The sequence below is a fragment of the Anomaloglossus baeobatrachus genome, chromosome 9, assembly GCF_048569485.1.
Source record: "Anomaloglossus baeobatrachus isolate aAnoBae1 chromosome 9, aAnoBae1.hap1, whole genome shotgun sequence".
NCBI lineage: Eukaryota > Metazoa > Chordata > Amphibia > Anura > Aromobatidae > Anomaloglossus > Anomaloglossus baeobatrachus.
This window is the reverse complement of record NC_134361.1, coordinates 61114325-61137555: the sequence shown is the minus strand read 5'-3', so window position 1 is coordinate 61137555 and position 23231 is coordinate 61114325. Positions and strand designations below refer to the sequence as shown.

Genomic DNA, 23231 nt, shown 5'->3' with positions numbered 1-23231 from the left:
GTATATATCTATGAGATAAGTAAAAATAAATTCTACTTTGCTGATATATTCACAGTTCCGGACATTGAACCCTGTGAAAGATTATAAACGGGCCTTGTGTCTATATCCACTCAGGCTATATGTGACTGATAGTGTATAGGGGTATCTATGGCTGACATATTGTGGTGGGATCTCTGGCTGGGACATTGTTATGGAAGCCATTGTAGACAACAGTGTTATAGCGGCATTTCTAGCTTGCTGCGCTAAGGCACCATTAGTGGTTGGTGCAGGGGCTTCTGTGACCAGCAGTTTGTTATGAGGGTACATGGAAAAAGAGGCCACTCAAAAATAGTTATGACATCTGCAGACTTCACGCAGAAAACAATGTTGAGAGTCTCCCCGGAGCAAGAAGTAGATTTGTAAGAAAAATATATAATCAAATAATGCAACTTACTGTTTTTAGTGAAGTCCCAAAATGCACATTTCACCGGATAATTCATCTATAATAAGAGGGAAGATTCAACTTGGAGTATAAATTTTGTGCTTATTGTAATATCCATATTCATTGGAGATTTAAAGGGAACCTGTCAAGTGTAAAAATGCTATAATCTTATTGCTATTAATAGGTTAATAGTGTTTTAAACCTGATTAGCACCTGCACATTGAACCCTGAAAATTAAAGGGGTATTCCCATCTCCAAGATCTTAATCCAATATGTAGTAGGTGTAATAATAATAATAATAATAATATTAGCAAATACCTCCAATTAGAAATGTAGTATAGATCTCCTGATTAGCATTGTCGCTTACCTAATGTGCAGGGCATTGAAGCTTAGGTATTCATGGTTATGACCACTCATATAGTAACAGTTGATTGCTTGTGATTTTAACCATGTATACCTAAGGTCCTGCAATGCCCTGTACATGAGGTAAGTGACATAGCCAATCAGGAGAACTATACTACATTTTTAATTGAAGGTATTTGATAATAATAATAATATTATTATACATACTGCATATTGGGAAAGGGTCTTGGAGATGGGTATACCCCTTTAACTTGATTAGACACAGAGGAAGTACCAGCATGGGTTCAGTCACCGCTCTGTGTGTTGAGAAGAGTGGCCATAATGGGCCCCCCGCACTGACTGAAAACTAGTTCTAATGCTGAGTGGCTGTCATTCAGTGCAGAAGACACAGTTACTACTACTGCTCTCTATACACAGAGCAGTGACTGAACCTGCACCGGCACCACCCCAATGACTGAGACCTGCATGCTGCCAGGAGGAATAAAGTTAATTTCCTCCCAGATGCAGGATTCAATGTGCAGGCGCCGGACAGGCTAACGTGCAGATTAACCCCATATATGCAGATTAATAGCATTTTTACATGTAACATATTTCCTTTAAGACTTTAGTGCCCCCTTCATGGTGGATCTACATAAATTTTTATACTCATGGCAAAACCATACCATTTTTATACATACTTCAGTGGTTTTCCAGCAATTACACAGAGTGACTCCTGCACTACTTCCACAAAAGGTGAGGATTTTGCTTCCTAATTAAGTCTACCTGTCGTTTCAGATGACTTTATAGGTTGACTTTACATGCCTGTTGTGCCCGCTGCCGATCTCTGCCGGCACAAAGGGGTCACAGACGGCTCCTGCTGACAATTCAGCACCTTCAGCTGACATCACATTGACAGAGCAGCTGCTTCTCTTCTGTACTGCTCTGTTGTTAGGACATGACTGCCAATATCATGCTTATTGACAGCCGGCTCCCCGCTGCCTAAATGCAGGGAGCCGGCTGTTAATCACCAACACATTAGCAGTTGCACCACATTGACAGAGCCACCAGGAGGAGGAAGAGATGCTTTTTTAAATGAGGAGCAACTAAAGTGCTAGAAGGAGCAGACAGTGCCTGTTCTGAGCCGGAGCCGGATGGAACAGTTAGGTAGTTAGCAACTACTTGCCTGTTAGTTTTTAGGCCCACAGAAAAAAAAGTCCTGGATAACCTCATGAAGGAACTGGGAGTCTTAGGTTAAGTTCCCATGATGAGTATTTGATGAATTTTCGATGCTGCAGATTTTCTGCACCAATTAGGTTACTTGCTTCAGTGCACGTTACTGTATTTTTATCGCATTTTACCTGCGGATTTTCTGCATCTAATGCAAGTCTGTGCCAAAAATCTGCACAGAAAACTCAGCGTACCTGCAGGAGAAACTGGCATGTTGCAGATTTGAAAGACACATCTCAGGTAAAAAAAGACATTTCTATAAATTGATCCACTCTGCCGCAACTGTAAGACGTTGCATTTTTTGACACAGTGAAAATAGACAGCATTAAAAACTCACTAACATCTCATTGTGAGCACCGAGCCTTAAGGCCCCGTTACACGCAACAATGTATCTAACGATATATCGCCGGGGTCACGGATTCCGTGCATCGTTAGCGACGTCATTGCGTGTGACACCAACAAGCGACCGTTGATGGAAAATACTCACCAAATCGTCCATCGTTGACACGTCGTTCCTTTTCAAAAAATCGTTGATTGTTGAGGACGCAGGTTGTTCGTCATTCCCAAGGCAGCACACAACGCTACGTGTGACACCGCGGGAACGCCGAACTACAGCTTACCTGCGGCCGGCTGCAATGAGAAGGAAGGAGGTGGGCGGGATGTTACGGCCGCTCATCTCCACCCCTCCGCTTATATTGGGCGGCCGCTTAGTGACGTCGCTGTGACGCCGCATGAACTGCCCCCTTAGAAAGAGATGTCGCTAGGCAGGTAAGTCCACGTGACGGCTCCTAACGATATTGTGCACCACAGGCATCGATTTGCCCGTGACGCACAAACGACGGGGGCGGGTACGCTCACTAGCGATATCGCTGCGTTTAAAGCCCCCTTTAGGCCTCCTTCACACCTCCGTGTCTCCGGTACGTGTTGGGTCCATTTCCTCATGTGCCGGAGACACAGGCACATGTTGACCCATTAAAATCAATGGGTCTGCGCTCACGTGCGTGTTTTGCTATGGACCGTGTGTCCGTGTGGAGCATACGTGTGCCCGTGTGCTCCACACGTAGACATGTCCGTTTTTTTCCCGCATAACGGGTGTCACACGAACCGCACATGGACCGTATGGATGTGATCTGTGTGACACGCACCAGAGAAAACACACGTATCTGTGAATTAAAAGGAATTTCTATACTCACCTTCTCCAGTGCTGCCGTCTCTGCCGCTGCTGTCATTTGCTTCCGACCCCCGCTCATTATGCTCTTTGCATATTCACTGCAGTGCGGGCCGGAAGCAGCAGCAGCGGGGAGTCGGCAGGACGGGAGACCGTAGATCAGCACCACAGACGTGTGTAGAAAGTTCCTTTTCTCCATGTGTTATCACGGATAGCACACGGAGAACACACGTGTGCCAAAATCACGGCACACGGAGGGCCATACGCACCTTTAACACGTCCATGAAAAACATGCGTGATTTTCACGGACGTGTGAAAGAGGCCTAAAAGGATCAATAACAATGCAGTTGCTCTGTAGAGGAGACTCCTGCAAAAGCTCCGGCCAACTAATAGGCATGAGATCAACCATTGCTGGGCCCCATCTCTGCAAAGCATTAGGACAAAAGGAGCTTTTCTAAATCATCCGGTGTCCCCAGATGGCATTGCTCTCTCTTATCAATGTGATTGTAGTTTCCATACTTTAAGAAGAGAGTGAAGGGGAAACATAACACTTACCTTGTTTTCATTAAAATGCCGCAAAGTTATGCCTATTGGATCCTTGAGATCCTTAATATTTTTGCCCTCAAAACTGGCACTTATAACGTATGTGTTTAAGACATGGTTACTGGATTCATAGCCCTAAAAAATAAATTATCATTATTGGATTTCTAATGGTCCATCCATATTAATACCATACACAGTCACACATCGTGGTAAGATATAAACATAGACGATGGCACAATATGCAGGATGCAGGACGCTGCATGTGTCACAATCACTGCTGATGTAAAGTAATAAAATGCAAATATATACATAATGATATGGACAACCAAAAGTAACACATCTGTCGGCAATATTCAACAGCACCAACGAGGTCCTATGTGCAACATTTTAAGGCCACGTCTCACTAAGCAACATCGCTAGTGACATCGCTGCTGAGTCACGGTTTTTGTGACGCAACAGCGACGTTGCTAGCGATGTTGCTGTGTGTGACATCCAGCAACAACCTGGCCCCTGCTGTGAGGTCGTTGGTTGTTGCTGAACGTCCTGGACCATTTTTTGGTCGTTGCTCTCCCGCTGTGAAGCACACATCACTGTGTGTGACAGCGAGAGAGCAACAACTAAATGTGCAGGCAGCAGGAGCCGGCTTCTGCGGACGCTGGTAACCAAGGTAAATATCGGTTAACCAAAAAGCCCTTTGCTTGGTTACCCGATATTTACCTTAGTTACTAGCATCCGCCGCTCTCAGGCTGCCAGTGCTGGCTCCCTGCTCCCGTAGCCAGAGTACACATCGGGTAAATAGGCAAAGCGGTTTGCTTATTAACCCGATGTCTACCTTAGTTACCAAGCGCAGCATCGCTTCCACGCGTCGCTGCTGGCTGGGGGCTGGTCACTGGTTGCTGGTGAGATCTGCCTGTTTGACAGCTCACCAGCAACCCGTGTAGCGACGGTGCAGAGATCCCTGCCAGGTCAGGTCGCTGGTGGGATCGCTGGAGCGTCGCTTAGTGTGACGGTACCTTTAGGCATATATTGCACAGTTGGCCGCTAGATGACTTTACAGATACATAATGCGTCGCCACCTAGCAGCACATCATTACTGTATCTTAGTTTTCCCTTAGGAAATTGCCTCTAATCCGATGAATATTTATTTATATAGCGCTATAACTTCCACAGCGCTTTACATACATTGGCAACACTGTCCTCATTGGGCCTCACAATCTAAATTCCCCATCTATGTTTTTGGAGTGTGGGAGGAAACCGGAGTTCTCGGAGGAAACACACGCAAACACGGGGAGAACATACAAACTCCTTGCAGATGTTGTCCTTAGTGGGACTAGAACCCAGGACCCCAGCGCTGCAAGACTGCCCACATGAATGAACGATATATATGTACTGCATTAAGAATATCAATGTAATTATCAGGTGACCCAAAAGTGAAAATATAAGAGCAAGCTTTCCAATTGTGTTTATTTAGTTGTGGGGTCATGAGCATTTAACACGGACAATGTTTTGTTGAATTGCACTCGACCCAATGTTATACTATGGGGCAGTGTCAAGCAGCCTTTTTTTCTCACGCCGAGTCGGAATGAGAAAGATGGAGAACAGGAGAAGATGGAGAAATTACGCTCTTCATCTTCTCCATAACTGTGATACAACTCTTGCATGCGAAAGAATTGGATCAATTATGTTAATGACACTCGACACACGCTCTGATCAGAGTTAGAGTTGAGTGTCATTAATATAATTGGGCCTATACTCTCACTAAGGCCAAGTTCACATGGTCAGTATTTGGTCAGTATTTGACATTAGTATTTGGAAGCCAAAACCAGGAGTGGAACAATCAGAGGGAAAGTTGTCAAGCTGCCACCAGGGGGAGCCAGAGCTCTGCAGCAGAAGACACTAAATGGAGCAACAAGAACCAGGAAGTACCGTAGATACACAATGTGTGCTCGTACACTGCCTCACAGCACAGCTGGGGAGCAGAGCTGTGGGGCGTGCGAGGAATGGTCAGGCGGGCCGGGTCAAGCTCAGTACGGGCAGAAGGAGGACTGGAGGAAAGAGCAGAGGCGGAGTTGAGGTCAGTACCAGAGGAAGCAACCGAGTGGGGAGGTAGGAGAGGGGACAGAGGAATGGGGGAACGACTAGGGGACGGAACACAGACAGTGCACTAGGGCACAGGCACAGACGGATCAGGATAACACTTACAGGACCAGCAATCACAGGCAAAGCAGCGCTAAGCTTATAGTCGCCACTGGTTCACTAGAGATGTCAGTTTTTAAAGCATCTAAGCTCCGGAAGTGAGGCTCGGGAGAAGGCTCCGCCCCTAGCCATGTGGACGGGGAGGCGGAACCATGACAAAAGTAAAATAGAAACTTGGGCACCACTTCTGCATTTACCACCCACTCCTGGTTTTAGGCGGGCTTTGCACATTACGACATCGCAAGCCGATGCTGCGATGTCGAGTGCGATAGTTCCCGCCCCCGTCGCAGGTACAATATCTTGTGATAGCTGGCGTAGTGAACATTATCGCTACGGCAGCTTCACATGCACTCACCTGCCCTGCAACCGTCGCTCTGGCCGGCGACCTGCCTCCTTCCTAAGGGGGCAGGTCATGCGGCGTCATAGCGACGTCACACGGCAGGTGGCCAATAGTGGCGGAGGGGCGGAGATGAGCAGGATGTAAACATCCCGCCCACTTCCTTCCTTCTCATTGCAGCCGGGACGCAGGTAGGAGATGTTGCTCGCTCCTGCGGCTTTACACACAGCGATGTGTGCTGGCGCAGGAACGATGAACGACATTGTACCTGTCTCTGCACCGGCATTATGGAAATGTCGGAGAATACACCGATGATACGATAACGACGCTTTTGCGCTCGTTCATCGTATCAAAAAGGTTTTACACACTACGACATTGCAAGTGACGCCGGAAGTGCATCACTTTCGATTTGACCCCACCGACATCGCACCTGCGATGTCGTAGTGTGCAAAGCCGCCCTTAGCTTACAAATACTGATATCAAATTCTGACCAAATACCGATCATTTGAACGTGGCCATAAGCGAATATACGCCTGTGTGAGCGCAGCCTTAGAATGATGTGATTTGTAGGGTCAAAAATGCAACAAAAACACTAACAAAAATAAACAAAATTCACGGTAACACATGCATATTTTAAAAAAACAAAAGAAAAAAAATCAATGAAGGTCTTTGAGTTTAAAATGTCACAAACTGCCTGAATAAAACACCCTACCTAAAGCATTCTGCGATTTTGGCAAGAAATAGAAAAAGGGGAAGAAAAAAAATAGGAAAGGGAAAAACAAAAGCAAACAAAAAAAGTTCAAAACATCTGACCTGCAAACATTTTTGTTAGGGAAGAAAAAAGCATAAAAGTTGTCAAACAGCTAATAAAATGTGGTGTTTTATTTCTAAAAAGCTGTTTGTAAAGGCTTTCTTGACAATATTTTGGGGACCTCACGTACATATAAAATTATGGGTGTTATAGTGCACACATGTAAAGAAAACCACTATTTATATGCAGTTTAGGTTTTTTTTACCTGGAAAGGTGATGAACTGCCAATAAAGTTAAATTGGACCCTGGATGATGATATTTCTGCTTGGTTTTGGATTGATTTTGGTAAATGTATAAAGGCTACAGCCTTGTCACGAGGAAACTGCTCTAGTGTTATCTGTGAATAAAAACAAAGGTTCCAAACAATTATTTTGGTAGACCATGAAGCATGAAGCATCTCTGTAAAAGCCGTTAACACCATGGCAGACTGGAGCTATCAATGTCTTACCCCGAAAGCCCCAATTCATGAAGATTGGTGCCGTGTACATCAGTCTGAATGAAAGGTGTGCTGGAGTAAAATGCGGCATATTCATTAAGAGGCATGTACCGCATTTTACAACTTGTATGCGCCTTCGCCGGAAATGATACTCCGGGAAATGGCTGCCGTTCATTTCTAGTGTAATTTATGCCATTTTTGTGGTTCAAATTCTGATTCACCACTCCCTATCCAGTCCACTTTGTCAGAGTTTTCCATGACAGGCATAAAAGGTACCTAAAGGTAAAAATTTTGCTTAACAATTTGTGTAAATATTTTACACCACTTCAAAAAAACCTGGCAAACATTCGTTGATGAATCAGGACCTGAATGTCCTCTCTATATCCAATTTGAGAGGGGAAATGTATTCACTCGTTGTGGCATTCCAATGGGAAACAATGGCTCTAAACTAAAAAAAGGAGTATCTACACTTAGGGCCATTTCACATATCTGGCATTGCGCCGGATTGCCGGATCCAGCACACTCCAGTACAGTGTTAATACTGTACAATGGCATCGCGGCAAGCTCCGGTCACATGACAGCATGTGATCGGAGGTTGCCGCTATGCCATTGTACTGTATTACACTGTACTGAAGTGTGCCGGATTTGTGAAACGGGCCTTAGATAACCCCTGTAAAGAGGACCTGGCCAGTGGCCTCAAAAGTGTCCAGTTTTTATTCTTATTTTATTCCCACTGTTCAATGGAGCATTCGAGGGGTGTGTTTAGTTTTTCAGTTTCTTTTTGTAATTTGCCATACAGTTCCAGACATATGTGCCTTTTCATTTAGTGCCCAACCAAGGGGGCGTTGCTCACAGGATGCTCTGAGGTATGTCTTTGGGCTGCTCTGCATTAATATCCTGTGAGTATCAATGATAAGAGAGCAGTCCTGCACTGCTGCGGGGTTACCTTGTTATCACGGCTGTAGAAGGAGAACGTCTGCTCAAGTCCTCTATTAGTAGATGCTGGCTCAGGGTGCATGCTCCATGCAAGAAGAATCACCACGATGAAAACCAGAAGAAGGAAACAGCGGCACTGTCCACAGCTCATGCATAAAAGTCCATTTTATTCAAAACGTGTGCATGAAAACGCATGGAAGAAGCCGGGTGCAGCCACTCTCAGGACGACAGACGTTTTGCGCTTGCTTATGCTAGGACCTGTTGAAGCGCAAGCAGTTGCGAAACGGCCGATGTCCTGCACCCGGCTTTTTCCCCGCGTTTTTATGCACACGTTTTGAATAAAATGGACTTTTATGCTTGAGCTGTGGACAGTGCCGCTGTTTCCTTCTTCTGGTTTTCATCATTAATATCCTATGAGGAACGCCCCCATGGAACAGACCATAAAAATTAACCCTAAATAAAGAGTCCCATATCTCTTGAACCGTATGGCAGATTACAAAAATACATCGTAATACTGAGGTAAACTGCAGGACAGGTTCTTTTGGCAGGTTCTCTTTAAACTAGTGGGGACATTCTAAAGGTGCCTTTACACCAGCTATTTCCTAATACTTAAGGCCTCTTTCACACATCTGTGCATTTAACGCACATGTGGAACGGTCCCCGGGGCAGGTCAGTTTTTTGTCTATGTGCCTGTGTATGCTCTCCGTGTGCTGTCCCTGTGCTATACGTGTGACATCCAGATAGCTCATGGACAGTATGAACTTGTTACTTAACTGTCTCCGGTGCTGCTGTTACTTCCGGGTCCGTGGTGAGTGCAGTGAATATGCATGAGTATAATGTGCGGGCCCGGAAGCAACAGCAGAGGCAGAGACAGCAGCACTGGTAACAGGTAAGTATAAAAAAAAAACATTTTTAAGGGACAGGTGTTTTGTCCGGTACGTGTCACACTGATGTCACACGGAGAACATCAATGTCCAGTCTGTGTGACACCTGTGCAGAAAATGGACATGTCGCTGTGTGAAGCACACGGACACGTGTGCTCACATAGACATACGGTCCGTGTGAAAACACAGACTTGTGTGCAAGCCCATTAAATTTAATGGGTCTACGTGTGTCCATGTCAACGGTACATGAGAAAACAGATGTCACACGTACCGGAATACGGACGTGTTAAGGAGATCTAAGACAGGCTATTGACATGGACACTCAGTCTGGCTGAGTGTTCATGTGGTTCCAAAGGGAAAGGAGACAAAGATGGTTCCAGACTCCTTTGGCAGCATCTTATCTCTCTTTAAAACAAAATGATCTGGGGGCGTGGCCTGGCAATGGAGGAGTGAGGACGCTGACTTCCCTTGCTCTCGTGCTCGGACAGGCCCTGGACCCCGTTTATGAGACGCATACCCGGCTCTACCTCAGCCAATGCCGGCTAAGAGAAGCAGCAATAGCGGCAGGCCCAAAATAGAACATCGGACACCGGCTCCTGCGCGCATAACAAGATATTTACGGAGCTCCACCGGACCAGGCCGAGTGTCTTCCTCACCTAAAAAGGCGGCCGCAGCTCTCTGGGAGACATCCGCGCCGTCCGGCAGCATGGAGGAGGGCGGCATTATCACACAGCCTCAGCTGCCCAGGGCCCTGTCGACAGCGGCGGTGGTTGGAAAGCAGAGCAGCGGCGGTAATGGGCCCGAACGCGGCGAGGAGGCGCAGCACAGGGGAATCCCCTCCACTCACATAATGGCGGCAGCTGCAGCGCCGGAGACCCACCGCCCGAGGGACCGGGAGAAAACAGAGCAGTGTACAGAGCGGGACGCCGAAGGCCAGGATGGGGGTAAGGCTCTGGGGAAGCCCCTGATAATGATGCAGCCAGCCCAACAGACTAACAGGGGGAATAAGCAGCAGGACTATAACGACATTCCCCATGGGGTACCCTATGAGCGGGAAACACTAGAGGAATACAGGGAGGCATCGCTCAGTACAGAGCAGTTAAGGCTCAGGAGCCCTGGTGATGAGCCACTTGTTACTGCTGTACACAGTACATTAGAGGCCCCTCTAATCCCTGCTCCCTGTAGTGCCCAGCCTAAACGGATGGAGGGGGGACCTCTGGTAAACGCCCTGGACACGGTGGGGGACTCCTATATAAGTGAAACCTCATCATCTCCTGAAAGAGGACGGATACCAGCTGCCCTCAGGTCTCTTCCACACAGTCCGGAAGATGGAGACATTGGAGAGAGGGGATCAGAGATATGTGTCTGGGATGATCTTAAGGCCCGTATCCGAGCTATCCCAACTAGAGAAGAAATGGAGGATTACATCAGCAGAATGGAGGCTTCATATAAAGCAGAGTCTAAGTCCATGAGAGGAGAAATGCAGCAGTTAAATGTACGCATGACAGCTTCCGAGACGTGCTCAGCCTCTATGTCTGCGCAGCTTTCCCAACAGGCACAGACTCTTGCGGCACAAGCTATCCAAATAGAGAACTTGACGAACCTGTTAGACGATTTAGAGAACAGGGGCAGACATAATAACATCAGGATACGGGGTATCCCCGAGTCCGTAGCCCCCCAGGACTTGGATGCATCATTAGGACGTCTGTTCAACTCCATTTTGGATCTACCAAGGGATTCCCACCTGGAATTGGACAGAGCACATAGATCTCTGGGCCCCAGACCTTTGGACAATGCTAATCCTCGGGATGTAATATGTAGAGTCCATAAGTATAAAAAAAAAGAAGAAATCCTGGCCAAAGCTAGGCAAAGGGACTCTGTCTTGTTTAAGAATACACCGATCCAATTACTCCCGGATTTGTCTAGGCACACTCTACAGAAGCGCAGGGCCCTGAGACCTCTACTGGACGTTCTACGACAGAGAAATATTCTGTATTCTTGGGGTTTCCCCTTTAAACTACAGGTCCGACATGCTGGAGGTTTTCATGTGCTCCATTCTCTAATGGATATTCCATCCTTTTGTGCAGCCCTCGGATTACCGGTCGTTCATATCTCAGACAAGGAGTGGCCACGAGTGCACAGCCTCCCTGGAGAGTTAACCACCAACCCTCTACCACGACGAGAAATTACTCGTAGGAAAAATCGGGGCTCACAGCGGAAGAAAGGGGTGGAAATGACACCAGCTGACTGTGAGGGGGAGTGAGATCATCCCACCCTTTCCAGTCTTGGACATGTTGTTGAATCCAGATCTTGCAGGCCGGTTTAGAGTTGATTCAGAATTTATTTCGGCTAAGTTCTGACCTGAGCCATCAGTCTCAGGAACGTAATAATAGCTAAATATTTTTGATGTCTTACTAGTTAATTACTAACAGTTATTTGAATTTCAATGATAAGTGGGGTGAAGGTGTGTCGTCATCTAATATTGTTCTAGTTTAAAATACTTCAGTTTAAGGGGTCTGGGGCCTGTTCGGGGGAGACGGGCCTCTTTTGAAAGACTACTCCCCACCGGGGTTCTACACGCTGCGGGCAGGTGTAGGTTATACTGACCCCAAGACCACGGCCTAATACTATTGTTGAGGGCCTATCTTCTTTTTCTTAGTCTTTTTCTTCCCTTTTCTTCTTATTTCCTCCTTTACATTCTTTTTTTCTTCCTCTTCTCTTTTTCCTTCTTTCCTCTCTTCCTTGCTCCCATCTATAACTAGTCCTATCGCTAACTCTCCTTAGTAGTTGTACTACCTCTTCTCCTCTCTTCCCTTCTGCACATCACCTCCCCTTCCCCCCCCCCCCTCTCCCTCGCCCCTTTCTGACAATAATAATTTCCTGTTCCTTGGGGGACCTATAGACGGGGAGATGGAGGCCCTTAGATTATGCTCACTCAATGTAAGGGGATTCAATATCCCACAGAAGCGCTCGCAGGTCCTTTACTCCATGCACAAACAGAGGACACAAATTCTCCTGTTGCAGGAGACGCATTTCAAAACCGGCAATATACCAGCATTTAAAGATAGATTCTACCCCGTATGGTACCACAGCACTAACCCGGAGGCTAAGTCTAAGGGAGTCTCTATAGCAATACATAAACAGCTTGCGCATACGATCATTGATACATGCATAGATAGCCAAGGTAGATACGTGTTCCTCAAATTGAGGGTATTCAATATGGTGTTTAGCATTGCTAATTGGTATCTTCCAAACAATAACCAGGTCTCTATGTGCAGATCTCTCCTGAAGACACTGGCGGACTTCGCAGAGGGGACGCTGCTTATCGGCGGGGACTTTAATTTTACCCTAAATCCAGCAGTAGACTCCTCCTCTGGAAGAGGCCCAGGTCGGCATCGCGAGATGGGTTCTTTGAGGCGGGACCTCCATGCCCTCCAACTGATAGACATTTGGCGCATTCTGAATCCACAGGGTAAGGACTATACTTTCTTCTCCCCCCCACATAATACATACTCTAGAATTGACTTCTTTTTGGTGGGACAGCGAGCCCTTTCTTGGCAACCGATAGCTAAAATTGGAGATATATTCTGGTCCGATCATGCCCCAATTTACTTGTCCCTACAGATCCCCCCTGTCACTCAGCGCCCATGGACATGGAGGCTAAATAGCAGTCTTCTCAAAGATAGCATATGCCAGAAAGAGTTGCAGGACACAATAGAGTCCTTCGTCCAGGTACATAAAGGAGATCCAACATCACCTCCGGTCCAGTGGGAAACATTGAAATGCGTCCTGAGGGGAGTGCTGATTAAGCACGGCTCCAGACTTAAAAAAGAAAGGACAGAGGAGGTGAACGGTTTATTGCAGCAGATTCACCGATTGGAGCTTCGGCATAAGCAGACGCTCGCCCCAACGGATATGGCTGACCTTATTCAAAAGCGAGCTGCGCTTAAGGACCTTCTGGACCGGAGGTATTTGTATCAGAAAGAACGTATGAAGCGATTCTTTTATGAGGCGGCAGATAAATGCGGACGTCCTCTTGCACGCATGCTACATCCCAGGGCTGCCATTTCATACATCCCATTTATTAAGACACAGAGAGATGGGAACACACACGATCCAGGGGAGATCCTTGAAGTCTTCAAATCTTACTATGACAAGTTATATAACATCAAGGGTCAGTTCGCGGACCTCGCCCCAACGGAATTAGGGGAAAAAATAAGAAAATATGTAGGAGATACTGCCCTCCCCCCTCTGGATGTCTTGCTTTCTGGGGCTTTGGAGGAGGACATTTCAGAAATAGAGATAGGTGCCGCTATTCGACACACTCCCTCTGGTAAATGCCCGGGACCGGATGGATTCACCCCGGCTTTTTATAAGCTGTTCGGAGCACAGTTGGCCCCAATTATGGCCAGAACGTTTAACTCCTTGGATGGAGAGGTTGGATTCGTTCCTCAGTCCCTAGAGGCACACATTAGTGTAATCCCCAAGCCCGGGAAGGACCTAGCACATGCTGCAAATTATCGACCCATATCTTTGTTGAACATTGACATTAAACTTTTCTCTAAGATACTGGCGGACAGATTGGCGCCCTTGCTGCCCCCGAGTATACACACAGATCAGGTGGGCTTTGTCAAAGGCCGTGAAGCCAGGGATAATACCATCAAGACTGGACTTCTGGTAGCGAAGGCCAAGCTTGAATCAATTCCCATGGGCTTATTGTCCATCGATGCAGAAAAGGCCTTTGACCGGGTCCACTGGGGATTCATGAGAGCAGCACTAGATCAACTGGGATTGGGTCCCAAGTTCTTACAAAAAATCTTTGCGCTATACTCTGGTCCGACTGCCCGGGTCCGGATCAATGGTATGTTGTCCTCCTCTTTTGCCATACAGAACGGGACCAGACAGGGGTGCCCTTTGTCCCCTCTGTTATATGTAATTGTTATGGAACATTTGGCGAATGCCATTAGGAAAAATGAGGATATCCAGGGGATTAGATGTGGTTCAGTCCATCATAAAGCGGCATTGTACGCAGACGATTTATTATTATATGTCAGTCAACCCCACACCTCCCTACCATCATTGATGAAGGAACTTGAACGATTTGGCCACTTAAGTAATTTTAGGGTCAATTTTTCTAAATCGGAGGCCTTGAATATCTCGTTGTCCCAATCAGAGGTTAGTCGGATCGCCTCCAATTTCCCGTTCAAGTGGAAACCTGAGGCAGTGAAGTATTTGGGGGTGTACATTCCGGCAGATTTATCTAAATTATACACGCTTAATTACCTAACCCTGCTAAACCGAACAATTAAAAATCTAACATCCTACAATGGATTGAGACTATCGTGGTTTGGTAGGATGAACGTGATTAAGATGGACATTTTACCCCGTTTTTTATACATTTACCAAACTGTCCCTATAATACCCCCAAGTGGGTTTTTTCAGAGCCTACGTTCAGCTTTGTGCGCTTTGTGTGGGGGGGGAGGAGGCCTCGGCTTGGGTTGCGCTCCTTGACTCGCCTAAAGGAAAAGGGGGGAGCTGGACTCCCTGACTTTAAAACATACTTCCAGGCCTCAGCTCTGGTCCGTGTGCTGGATTGGACTTTCCAAAACAAACATAAACAATGGGTACAGATAGAACAGACAGATATTCCAGTCCCGCTGGGCCATCTCCCCTGGATACCACTATCAGACAATTCCATGATGGGTTCGGTACCGAAATACACAAGGGACACCCTCAAAGTTTGGCACACAGTATCAGGCAAATTTGCTCCATCAAACACTCTAGGCCCCCTGTCTCCTCTCTTTTCTTGCCCTTCTTTCTGTCCTGGTTATCGGAAGAGTGCTTTTCTCGGATGGAGGGCAGTGGAGGACACCCGCGTTGGAGACATTCTCGTGGATGGTAAGCTGCCTGACTTTCAGGATATCAGAGTGCGGCCCATGGGGAGAGGAGTGCAGTGGTTTGAATACGTACAGCTGCGGTCGTTTCTCGCTACACGGGAGGCAGAGGGCCTGATCCGCAGAACTCTTACTCCACTGGAGGAACTGTTCAAAAGGGGGGACTCCCCGGATCATGCAATCTCCCTCATATATAAGGTCCTCATCGGACATGGGGGAGCTGATAAGACAAACTACCAGTTGGCTTGGGAACGGGATCTGGGGGAGACCATCTCACAGGAGGAGTGGGCGAAAAGTTTCTTATTCAGCCACAAGATGTCAATTGCATGCTCTGCCCAGGAGAAAAATTATAAAATATTAACACGATGGTATCAATATCCGTCAAAGCTTCACGCGATCTTCCCACAGGTCTCCCAAGTGTGTTGGAGGTGTAACAAGGAGAAGGGCACCATGATTCATATTTGGTGGGAGTGCCAGCTGATAAAACCCTTTTGGACTAAGGTATTTGACAACTACCGACTCATAACTGGGAGACAGGTGGTGAGTTCTCCTAAAATTGCCCTACTTTCCATTTTGCCAAAGTCAATCTCTTACCACAAGAAAGACATCCTGAGATTCTGCATAACAGCCGCCCACTCGGTAATTCCAAGACATTGGAAAACAACCACAATTCCTCCAATCACAGAATGGTATTCGGAAATGACCGATATCTACAGAATGGAGGAAATGTCGGCTGACCTCTCTGGATATGGAGCTAAGTTTTATACAACCTGGAGTGAGTGGATGAGTTTCCATGACTCCACGGATTTCCATAAGCTTTTTTAAGAAACCTGGAAATGGGTGGACAGGGACACCTGCTTGCGCGGAGAGATATGGAAGGAGGAACAGGGGCTTCGGCTTGACCCCTGGTCACGGGTCCCCCAGGTGACCTCTTTCCCTTCCCCTCCCCCCCTCCCGCCCCCTCTTCTCTCCCACCCTGCTTTCTCTTTTCTCTTATATGTATCTTTTATATTGCTCTTTACTCATTCATATCCATAATCTTGTTGGAGTCTTTAATCTCTCTGGAAGTGACGAACTATATAATATTTCTTAAGATATACTGTCCTAGTGACCTGGGAAGTCCAAATGTAGTCGTTTATGGCTACATTCCTTGTATTGCATGAACTCAGCTACAGAAGGTCATGGGGATACGGGGGCATTGTTTGGAATGGACAGAGGGAGCTGTGTCTTAGGACACATAAGGACATAACTAAACAGTTCAGTACATTTTTGTGTTGGAAATTTGTAAATGTTTTCAATATATGCTCATGATGTTTATTGTAATTCTGAAACAATACTTAATAAAAAAAGATTGAACATAAAACAAAATGATCTGGAGTTTAAGTTTTAAATTCCCAATCCTTCTCTTCCCCCAACATTATCAGGTGTGGAGAGAATAGGGAGACCCCAAAAACAACAGATGGTCACCCAGTCCATCTGAAAATGACGGATTCGGACAACTTTAGATTAGAGATGAGTGGACCCATGGAAGTTTGGTTCGGCAGGTGCAGCTGGACTTTAGATAAAGTTCGGTTTGGGTCAAAGACTTGACCTGAACCCCAATGGAGGTCACTAATTGGGCAGTTTGGGTTTCCGCCCACACAAAGCCAGCCATAAACAGATCATTTCCAAAGGTGATTTTTTTTATTATTATTATTATCAAAGGGCATCACACAGAAATGAGGAATAGAATTAATCTTGAATTATTTCTGAAAATAAAGACCACAAACCCAAACAGATCTCCAAAGGTTTACGGGAATTACACCTACGTATTATTGCATATTCATATTTGGCTGATACCCTCGGAGTTGTAGCTCCATAAAACATGTAAACTAACTTTCTAGTTGTCAAGTACAGAACAACCGTACCTCCAGATTCCCTTCCAAATATGTCGTAACTGTGAAGTACATTTCTTCAAATGTTTTTGATATTAGTAAGGCCATCGAATCGGTGGTCACATTTGCTGTTTCAGTGGGAAAATTCATTTTGAATCCAACTCCTTCCATCAAATTAAGAATCCTTAAAATTACAAGAAGTTACAAGTTCTTGGTCAGTAGACAGATATTACATTGTTGTAGAATAAGATTTCTATTCAGTATTATTGTCTCGTCGCTATCGGCATACCAGGCTTTTTTGGTTTACTCGCTCATGGTCACCAAAAAAATCATTGTTGGAACATAGCCTAAAGGGCGCTTTACACGCAACAACATCGCTAACGAGATGTCGTTGGGGTCACAGAATTTGTGACGCACATCCGGCCTCGTTAGCGACGTTGTTGCGTGTGAAACTTATGAACGACCGCTAACGATCAAAATTACTCACTTGATCGTTGACACATCGTTCTAATCCCAAATATTGTTGATGTTGCAGGACGCAGGTTGTTCGTCGTTCCTGAGGCAGCACACATCGCTACATGCCCCCCCTGGAACGACGAACACGGTACCTGCGTCCTCCGGCAACGAGGTGGGCGTCACTTTCTTTCGGCTGCTCTCTGCCTCCGCTTCTATTGGACGGCTGCTATGCGATGTCGCTGTGACGCCGCACGAACCGCCCCCTTAGAAAAGAGTAATTTGCCGGCCACAGCGACGTCGTTAGCCAGGTAAGTACGTGTGACGGGTCCTAGCGATGTTGTGCGCCACAGGCAGCGATTTGCCCGTGATGCACAACCGACGGGGGCGGGTGCTTTCATCAGCGATATTGCTAGCAATGACGCTGCATGTAAAGCAGCCTTTATACTCTAGGGCAATCCGTTCAGGTATTACTCTTATATGGAAGGAAACAACCATTCATATCCCTTTAAGAATCATATTCCCCCCATATGAGAAGTCCTCAACCCCCAAAACAACTATACGACAGGCACAAAACACCAAAGTTCCTCTTTGTGTTAATTGTTCTTCTTTGTGTTAATTTCTGGGCTTGCACCCTACAATTGTAGGGTGCAAGCCCAGAAATATGCTGTATATGTTGAATGGTAACTTGTCACCAGGCATTATACCACCGCATATACCTCATGTCCAACTGAAGCTTCACGCCAGCTAAACCAATAGTCATAAGATGGTCAGGAACGTCCCAGAAGGTGGCTACTTACTTGTTAGTGAATGGGCGCATTGTTATTCCAGCTTTTAAGACAATAACGTTTATCACATCAACATGAACTTTTGCATTTTCAACATCGATTTCTCCCAATGCAATTATCTCCGAGATTTTGTTGAGAATGATTCTTATATCGTTTTCCAATAAGGAGGTCGCATTCTTCGTCATATTTAGAATTTGTAATGCCAAAAAGTTTGCATTTTCTACAGGAAAAAATAAGGGAAAAACGTGTTTGCATTATGCAAAGAAGAGCTGTGTTGGCTACAATGTGGGAGTGGGAGTGAAATGTGGCACAGAATAGACAGGGCAATGTGGCACAGAATAGACAGGGCAATGTGGCAGAGATGTGATAGGGCAATGTGGCATAGAAGTGACAGACCAATGTGGCACAGAAGTGACAGACCAGTATGGCACAGAAGTGACAGGGAAATGTGGCACAGAAGTGACAGGGAAATGTGGCACAGAAGTGACGTGGCAGTGAGGCACAGGTGTGATATGGCAATGTGGCACAGAAGTGACGTGGCAATGTGGCCCAGAAGTGACAGCCAGGGCAATGTGGCACAGAAGTGATGTGGCAATGTGACACAGAAGTGACAGCAAGGGTAATGTGACACAGAAGTGACATGGCAATGTGATACAGAAGTGACGTGGCAATGTGGCACAGAAGTGACAGCAGTGGCAATGAGGCACATAAGTTACGTGGCAATGTGGCACAGAAATGATGTGACACAGAAAAGACATGGCAATGTGGCAGAGGTGTGACGTGGAAATGTGGCACAGAACTGACGTGGCAATTTGGCTAAAAACTGACGTGACAATGTGGCACAGAAGTGATGTGGCACAGAAGGGACGTGGCAATGTGGCACAGAAGTGATAGTGGCAATGAGGCACAGAAGTGACGTGGCAATGTGGCACAGAATTGATGTGACACAGAAATGACGTGGCAAAGTGGCAAAGCTGTGACATGTAAATGTGGCACAGAACTGACGTGGAAATTTGGCTAAGAACTGATGTGGCACAGAAGTGATGTGGCAAAGTGGCACAGAAGTGACAGGGCAATGTGGCACTGAAGTGACAAGGAACAGAAGAGACGTGGCAATGTGGCACAGGTGTGACATGGCAATGTGGCACAGAAGTGACTGGGCAATGTGGCATAGAAGTGATAGGGCAATGTGGCACAGAAGTGACAGGGCAATGTGGCACAAAAATGACAGTGTAATGTGGCATAAAAGTGACAGGGCAATATGGCAAAGAAGTGAGGTGGCACATAAGTGACAGCCATGGCAATGTGGCATGTGGCACAGAATTGACAGCAATGGCAATATGGCACAGAAGTGACGTGGCAATCTGGCACAAAAGTGATGTGGCAATATAGCCCAGAAGTGACAAGGCAATGTGGCACAGAAGTGACAGCCGTGGCAATGTGGCACAGAAGTGACTTGGCAATGTGGCACAGAAGAGGTGTGGCAAAGAAGTGACGTGGCAATGTGACACAGGTGTGACATGGCAATGTGGCACAGGTGTGATGTGGCAATGTGGCACAGAAATTACAGCCAGGGCAATGTGGCACAAAAGTGACGTGGCACAGACATGACGTGGCAATGTGTCACAAAAGTTATGTGGCAGTGTGGCACAGAAGTGGCGTGGCAAATTGGCACAGAAGTAATGTGGCACAGGTGTGACATGGCAATTTGGCACAGGTGTGACATGGCTATGTGGCACAGGTGTGATGTGGCAATGTGGCACAGGTGTGATGTGGCAATGTGGCACAGAAGCGACATGACAATGTGGCACAGGAGTGGCGTGGCAATGTGGCACAGAAGTGGCGAGGCAATGGGGCACAGAAGTGGCCTGGCAATGTGGCACAGGTGTGACGTGACAATGTGGCACAGGTGTGATGTGGCAATGTGGCAAAGAAGTGACTTGGACAATGTGCCACAGGTGTGACTTGGCAATGTGGCACAGAAGTGACAGGCAAATGTTCCATAGAAGTGACGGGGCAATTTGGCACAAAAGTGACAGGGCAATGTGGCACAGAAGTGACAGGGCAATGTTGCACAGAAATGACAGCCAGGGCAATGTGGCACAGAAGTGGTTTGGCCACGTGGCCCAGAAGTGGCGTGGCCACATGGCAAAGAAGTGACAGGGAAATGTTCCATAGAAGTGACATGGCAATTTGGCACAGAAGTGACAGGGTAATGTGGCACAGAAGTGACAGGGCAATGTGACACAGAAATGACAGCCAGAGCAATGTGGCACAGAAGTGGCGTGGCCACATGGAACAGAAGTGACAGGGCAATGTGGCACAGAAGTGACGTGGTAATGTGGCACAGGTGTGATGTGGCACAGGTGTGATGTGGCAATGTGGCACTGAAGTGACATGGCCCAGAAGTGACATGGCTATGTGGCACATAAGTTACGTGGCAATGTGGCACAGAGGTGACGTGACCATGTGGCACAAAGGGGACAAGGAAATGTTGCATAAAAGTGACAGGGAAATGTTGCATAAAAGTGACCTGGCAATGTGGCACAGAAGGACAGGGCAATGTGATGCAGAACTGACATGGCACAGTAGTGACAGGGCAATTTGGTCACCTGTAATATATATCTGTATGTTCTATAGTCTGAGATACATTGACACAACCCAACACCACTCTGTGGTTGCTGGCCTCCATTCATACTCACATGTATTTAACACCTTCCTTTCTATACTTATAAGAAAAATTAAAAAACACACATAAAAAAATGCATATTATCAATGCATTTCTACATTGCATTTTTTATATTGCATTTTTTTTTCAGGTGAACACATTATTGATATTAATTCCCTGTGACATCCCAACACGCACTGGTGCCCTAACAGCTTGTATGTGTTTCTTATAAATTTGTCAACATGATCAAACACTTTCCTTTTATAATGTGTGCACTAACTCCATGAGAAATACCCATAACTGACACCCACTAAATATTCTGTCCCTGAATAGTCCCAGCCACACTCACCTGGTGTTACAGGAACATTTTCAAGATCATTAAATGAGCTAGGAATGCATTTGCTATAATTCACCTCTCCCCAATCTGTTACAAGATTGGTAATATTGATGTAGCTGAAATACACAAACAGTCACTTAATGAGAAGGTAAATTGATCATATCCATTTTATACGAGGGGCTGCTGATAAGTCTTTGGCTTTACCTGGAAAAAAAAACAGATAGGATGATGAAACTTTACATTTATTCCAGATACTCTCCACTGATGTCAACACACTTCTTACATTGGTATTCCACGTTCGGTAAGCCTAGCAAAAAAAAAAGGATTTCGGTTGTACCTCAAACCAGGCATCCGTAGCAGCCATGGCATCAGAAATGGTGTGAAATTTGGTGTCCTTGAGGTGTTTCTTCAGGTTTGGAAACAGATGATAGAGGAGTGAGCTAGATCTGGTGAATAAGGTGGGTGGTCAACCAGCTGGAAGCCCAGCTCTGCCAGTTTTGCCGTGGTCGCTTGTGCAGTGTGAGCGGAGGCGTTGTCTTACAGGAACAAGATTCCTTTGGACAGCTTGCTGCACCTTTTGGCCTTCAGAGCTGCCTTCAATTCGTCCAAAAGTTTAATGTAATACCTTGCATTGATGGTGGAACCCTTTTGAAGGTAGTCCACTAGCAGCACACCCTCCTTATCCCAGAACACAGATGCCATCACCTTAGTGGCTGAGTTTTGCACCCTGAACTTCTTTGGATGAGGAGAACTACTGTGCCTCTACTCTTTTGACTGCTCTTTGTTTTCAGGGTCATACAAATAAATCCAGATCTCATCCATAGTGATCAGTTGATCCAGGAAGTTTTTATCAGTCCGGAAAAGCTGACAAATGGACCGGGAAGTTTTCACTCACATGCTTCGCTGATCTGTTGTCAAACGTTTGGGGAACCACTTTGCAGAAGCTTCCTCATGTCCAAATGTTCATGGATAATGACACAAACACATTCACGGGAAATCCCCATAATGTCTGCTATTGCTTTAGCTGAAATTCATCGATTCTCCAGTATGAGGTTGTGCACAGCAGACAATCCCAGGAAGAACAACCACTCTCGGTCGTCCAGGATGTTCCTCATCATTGGTGCTGAAGTGGCCTGTTTAAAATTTGGCAACCCAGTTCTTAAATATCGAATATGAAGGGCATTGATCCCCCAATGTCTGCGACATATCACCATGAATATCCTTCGCGGACTTTCCTTGCAGAAAAAAGTATCACTCCTCTGCTCTCAGTTGCTGTGAATATCGAATAAGACTCCGCCATTTTGTTTTCCCGTGTGCGTAGAACACTGTTGCTATAAGCAACAAACACAAAATTTTGAAAACATATATTAGAAACAGAAGGCTTTCATGTGATGTAACAATCGTTAGCATAGAAACAAAAAAAATCACAAAGCCAAAGACATATCAGCAGCCCCTCGTAGCTTCTGGTCTGGAAAAAAAATGAATACAACAGATTCTAATTCCATTTGTCTGTTCTTCACATGCAGAAACCATTATCTTCATTGTCACAACATACAGGATTACAAGGGAAACAAACAATCCTGAGAGGTCATAACCATACAAACATGTCAACTGAAGAAACTATAAAAGTTCAAACATTTAATCCCATCCAGCATAAAGGTAAGTTCACACAGTGCGTTTTTCGCGGCGTTTTTGCGCAGTTTTCGGGTGCGTTTTTGCTCAGAAAACTGCATGACTTTGCTTCCCCAGCAAAGTCTATGAGTTTTCATTTTTGCTGTCTGCACACAGCGTTTTTTTTCAGCTTTGTTTTTGTGGTGCCACAAAAACGCAGCATGTCAATTATTCCCGCGTTTTTCACTGCGCTTTTCATCCATTGAGTGCAATGGGATGTTGAAAGACGCAATGAGAAACGCAAA

The 23231-nt window shown here is 46.1% G+C and overlaps 1 protein-coding gene across 1 annotated transcript in view; it reads right to left on the bottom strand.

The window, feature by feature from the left end:
- The window catches only part of ADGRG4 (adhesion G protein-coupled receptor G4), a 127448-nt gene that overhangs the window by 45022 nt on the left and 59195 nt on the right, over nucleotides 1-23231 (bottom strand). The window contains exons 10-15 of the mRNA XM_075324871.1: nucleotides 21328-21431; nucleotides 18323-18530; nucleotides 17103-17253; nucleotides 7251-7382; nucleotides 3714-3836; nucleotides 434-479 (exon numbers count right to left, since the gene is read on the bottom strand). Of these exons, the coding sequence (XP_075180986.1) occupies nucleotides 434-479; nucleotides 3714-3836; nucleotides 7251-7382; nucleotides 17103-17253; nucleotides 18323-18530; nucleotides 21328-21431 (764 nt within the window). The remainder of the gene's footprint in view (nucleotides 1-433; nucleotides 480-3713; nucleotides 3837-7250; nucleotides 7383-17102; nucleotides 17254-18322; nucleotides 18531-21327; nucleotides 21432-23231) is intronic.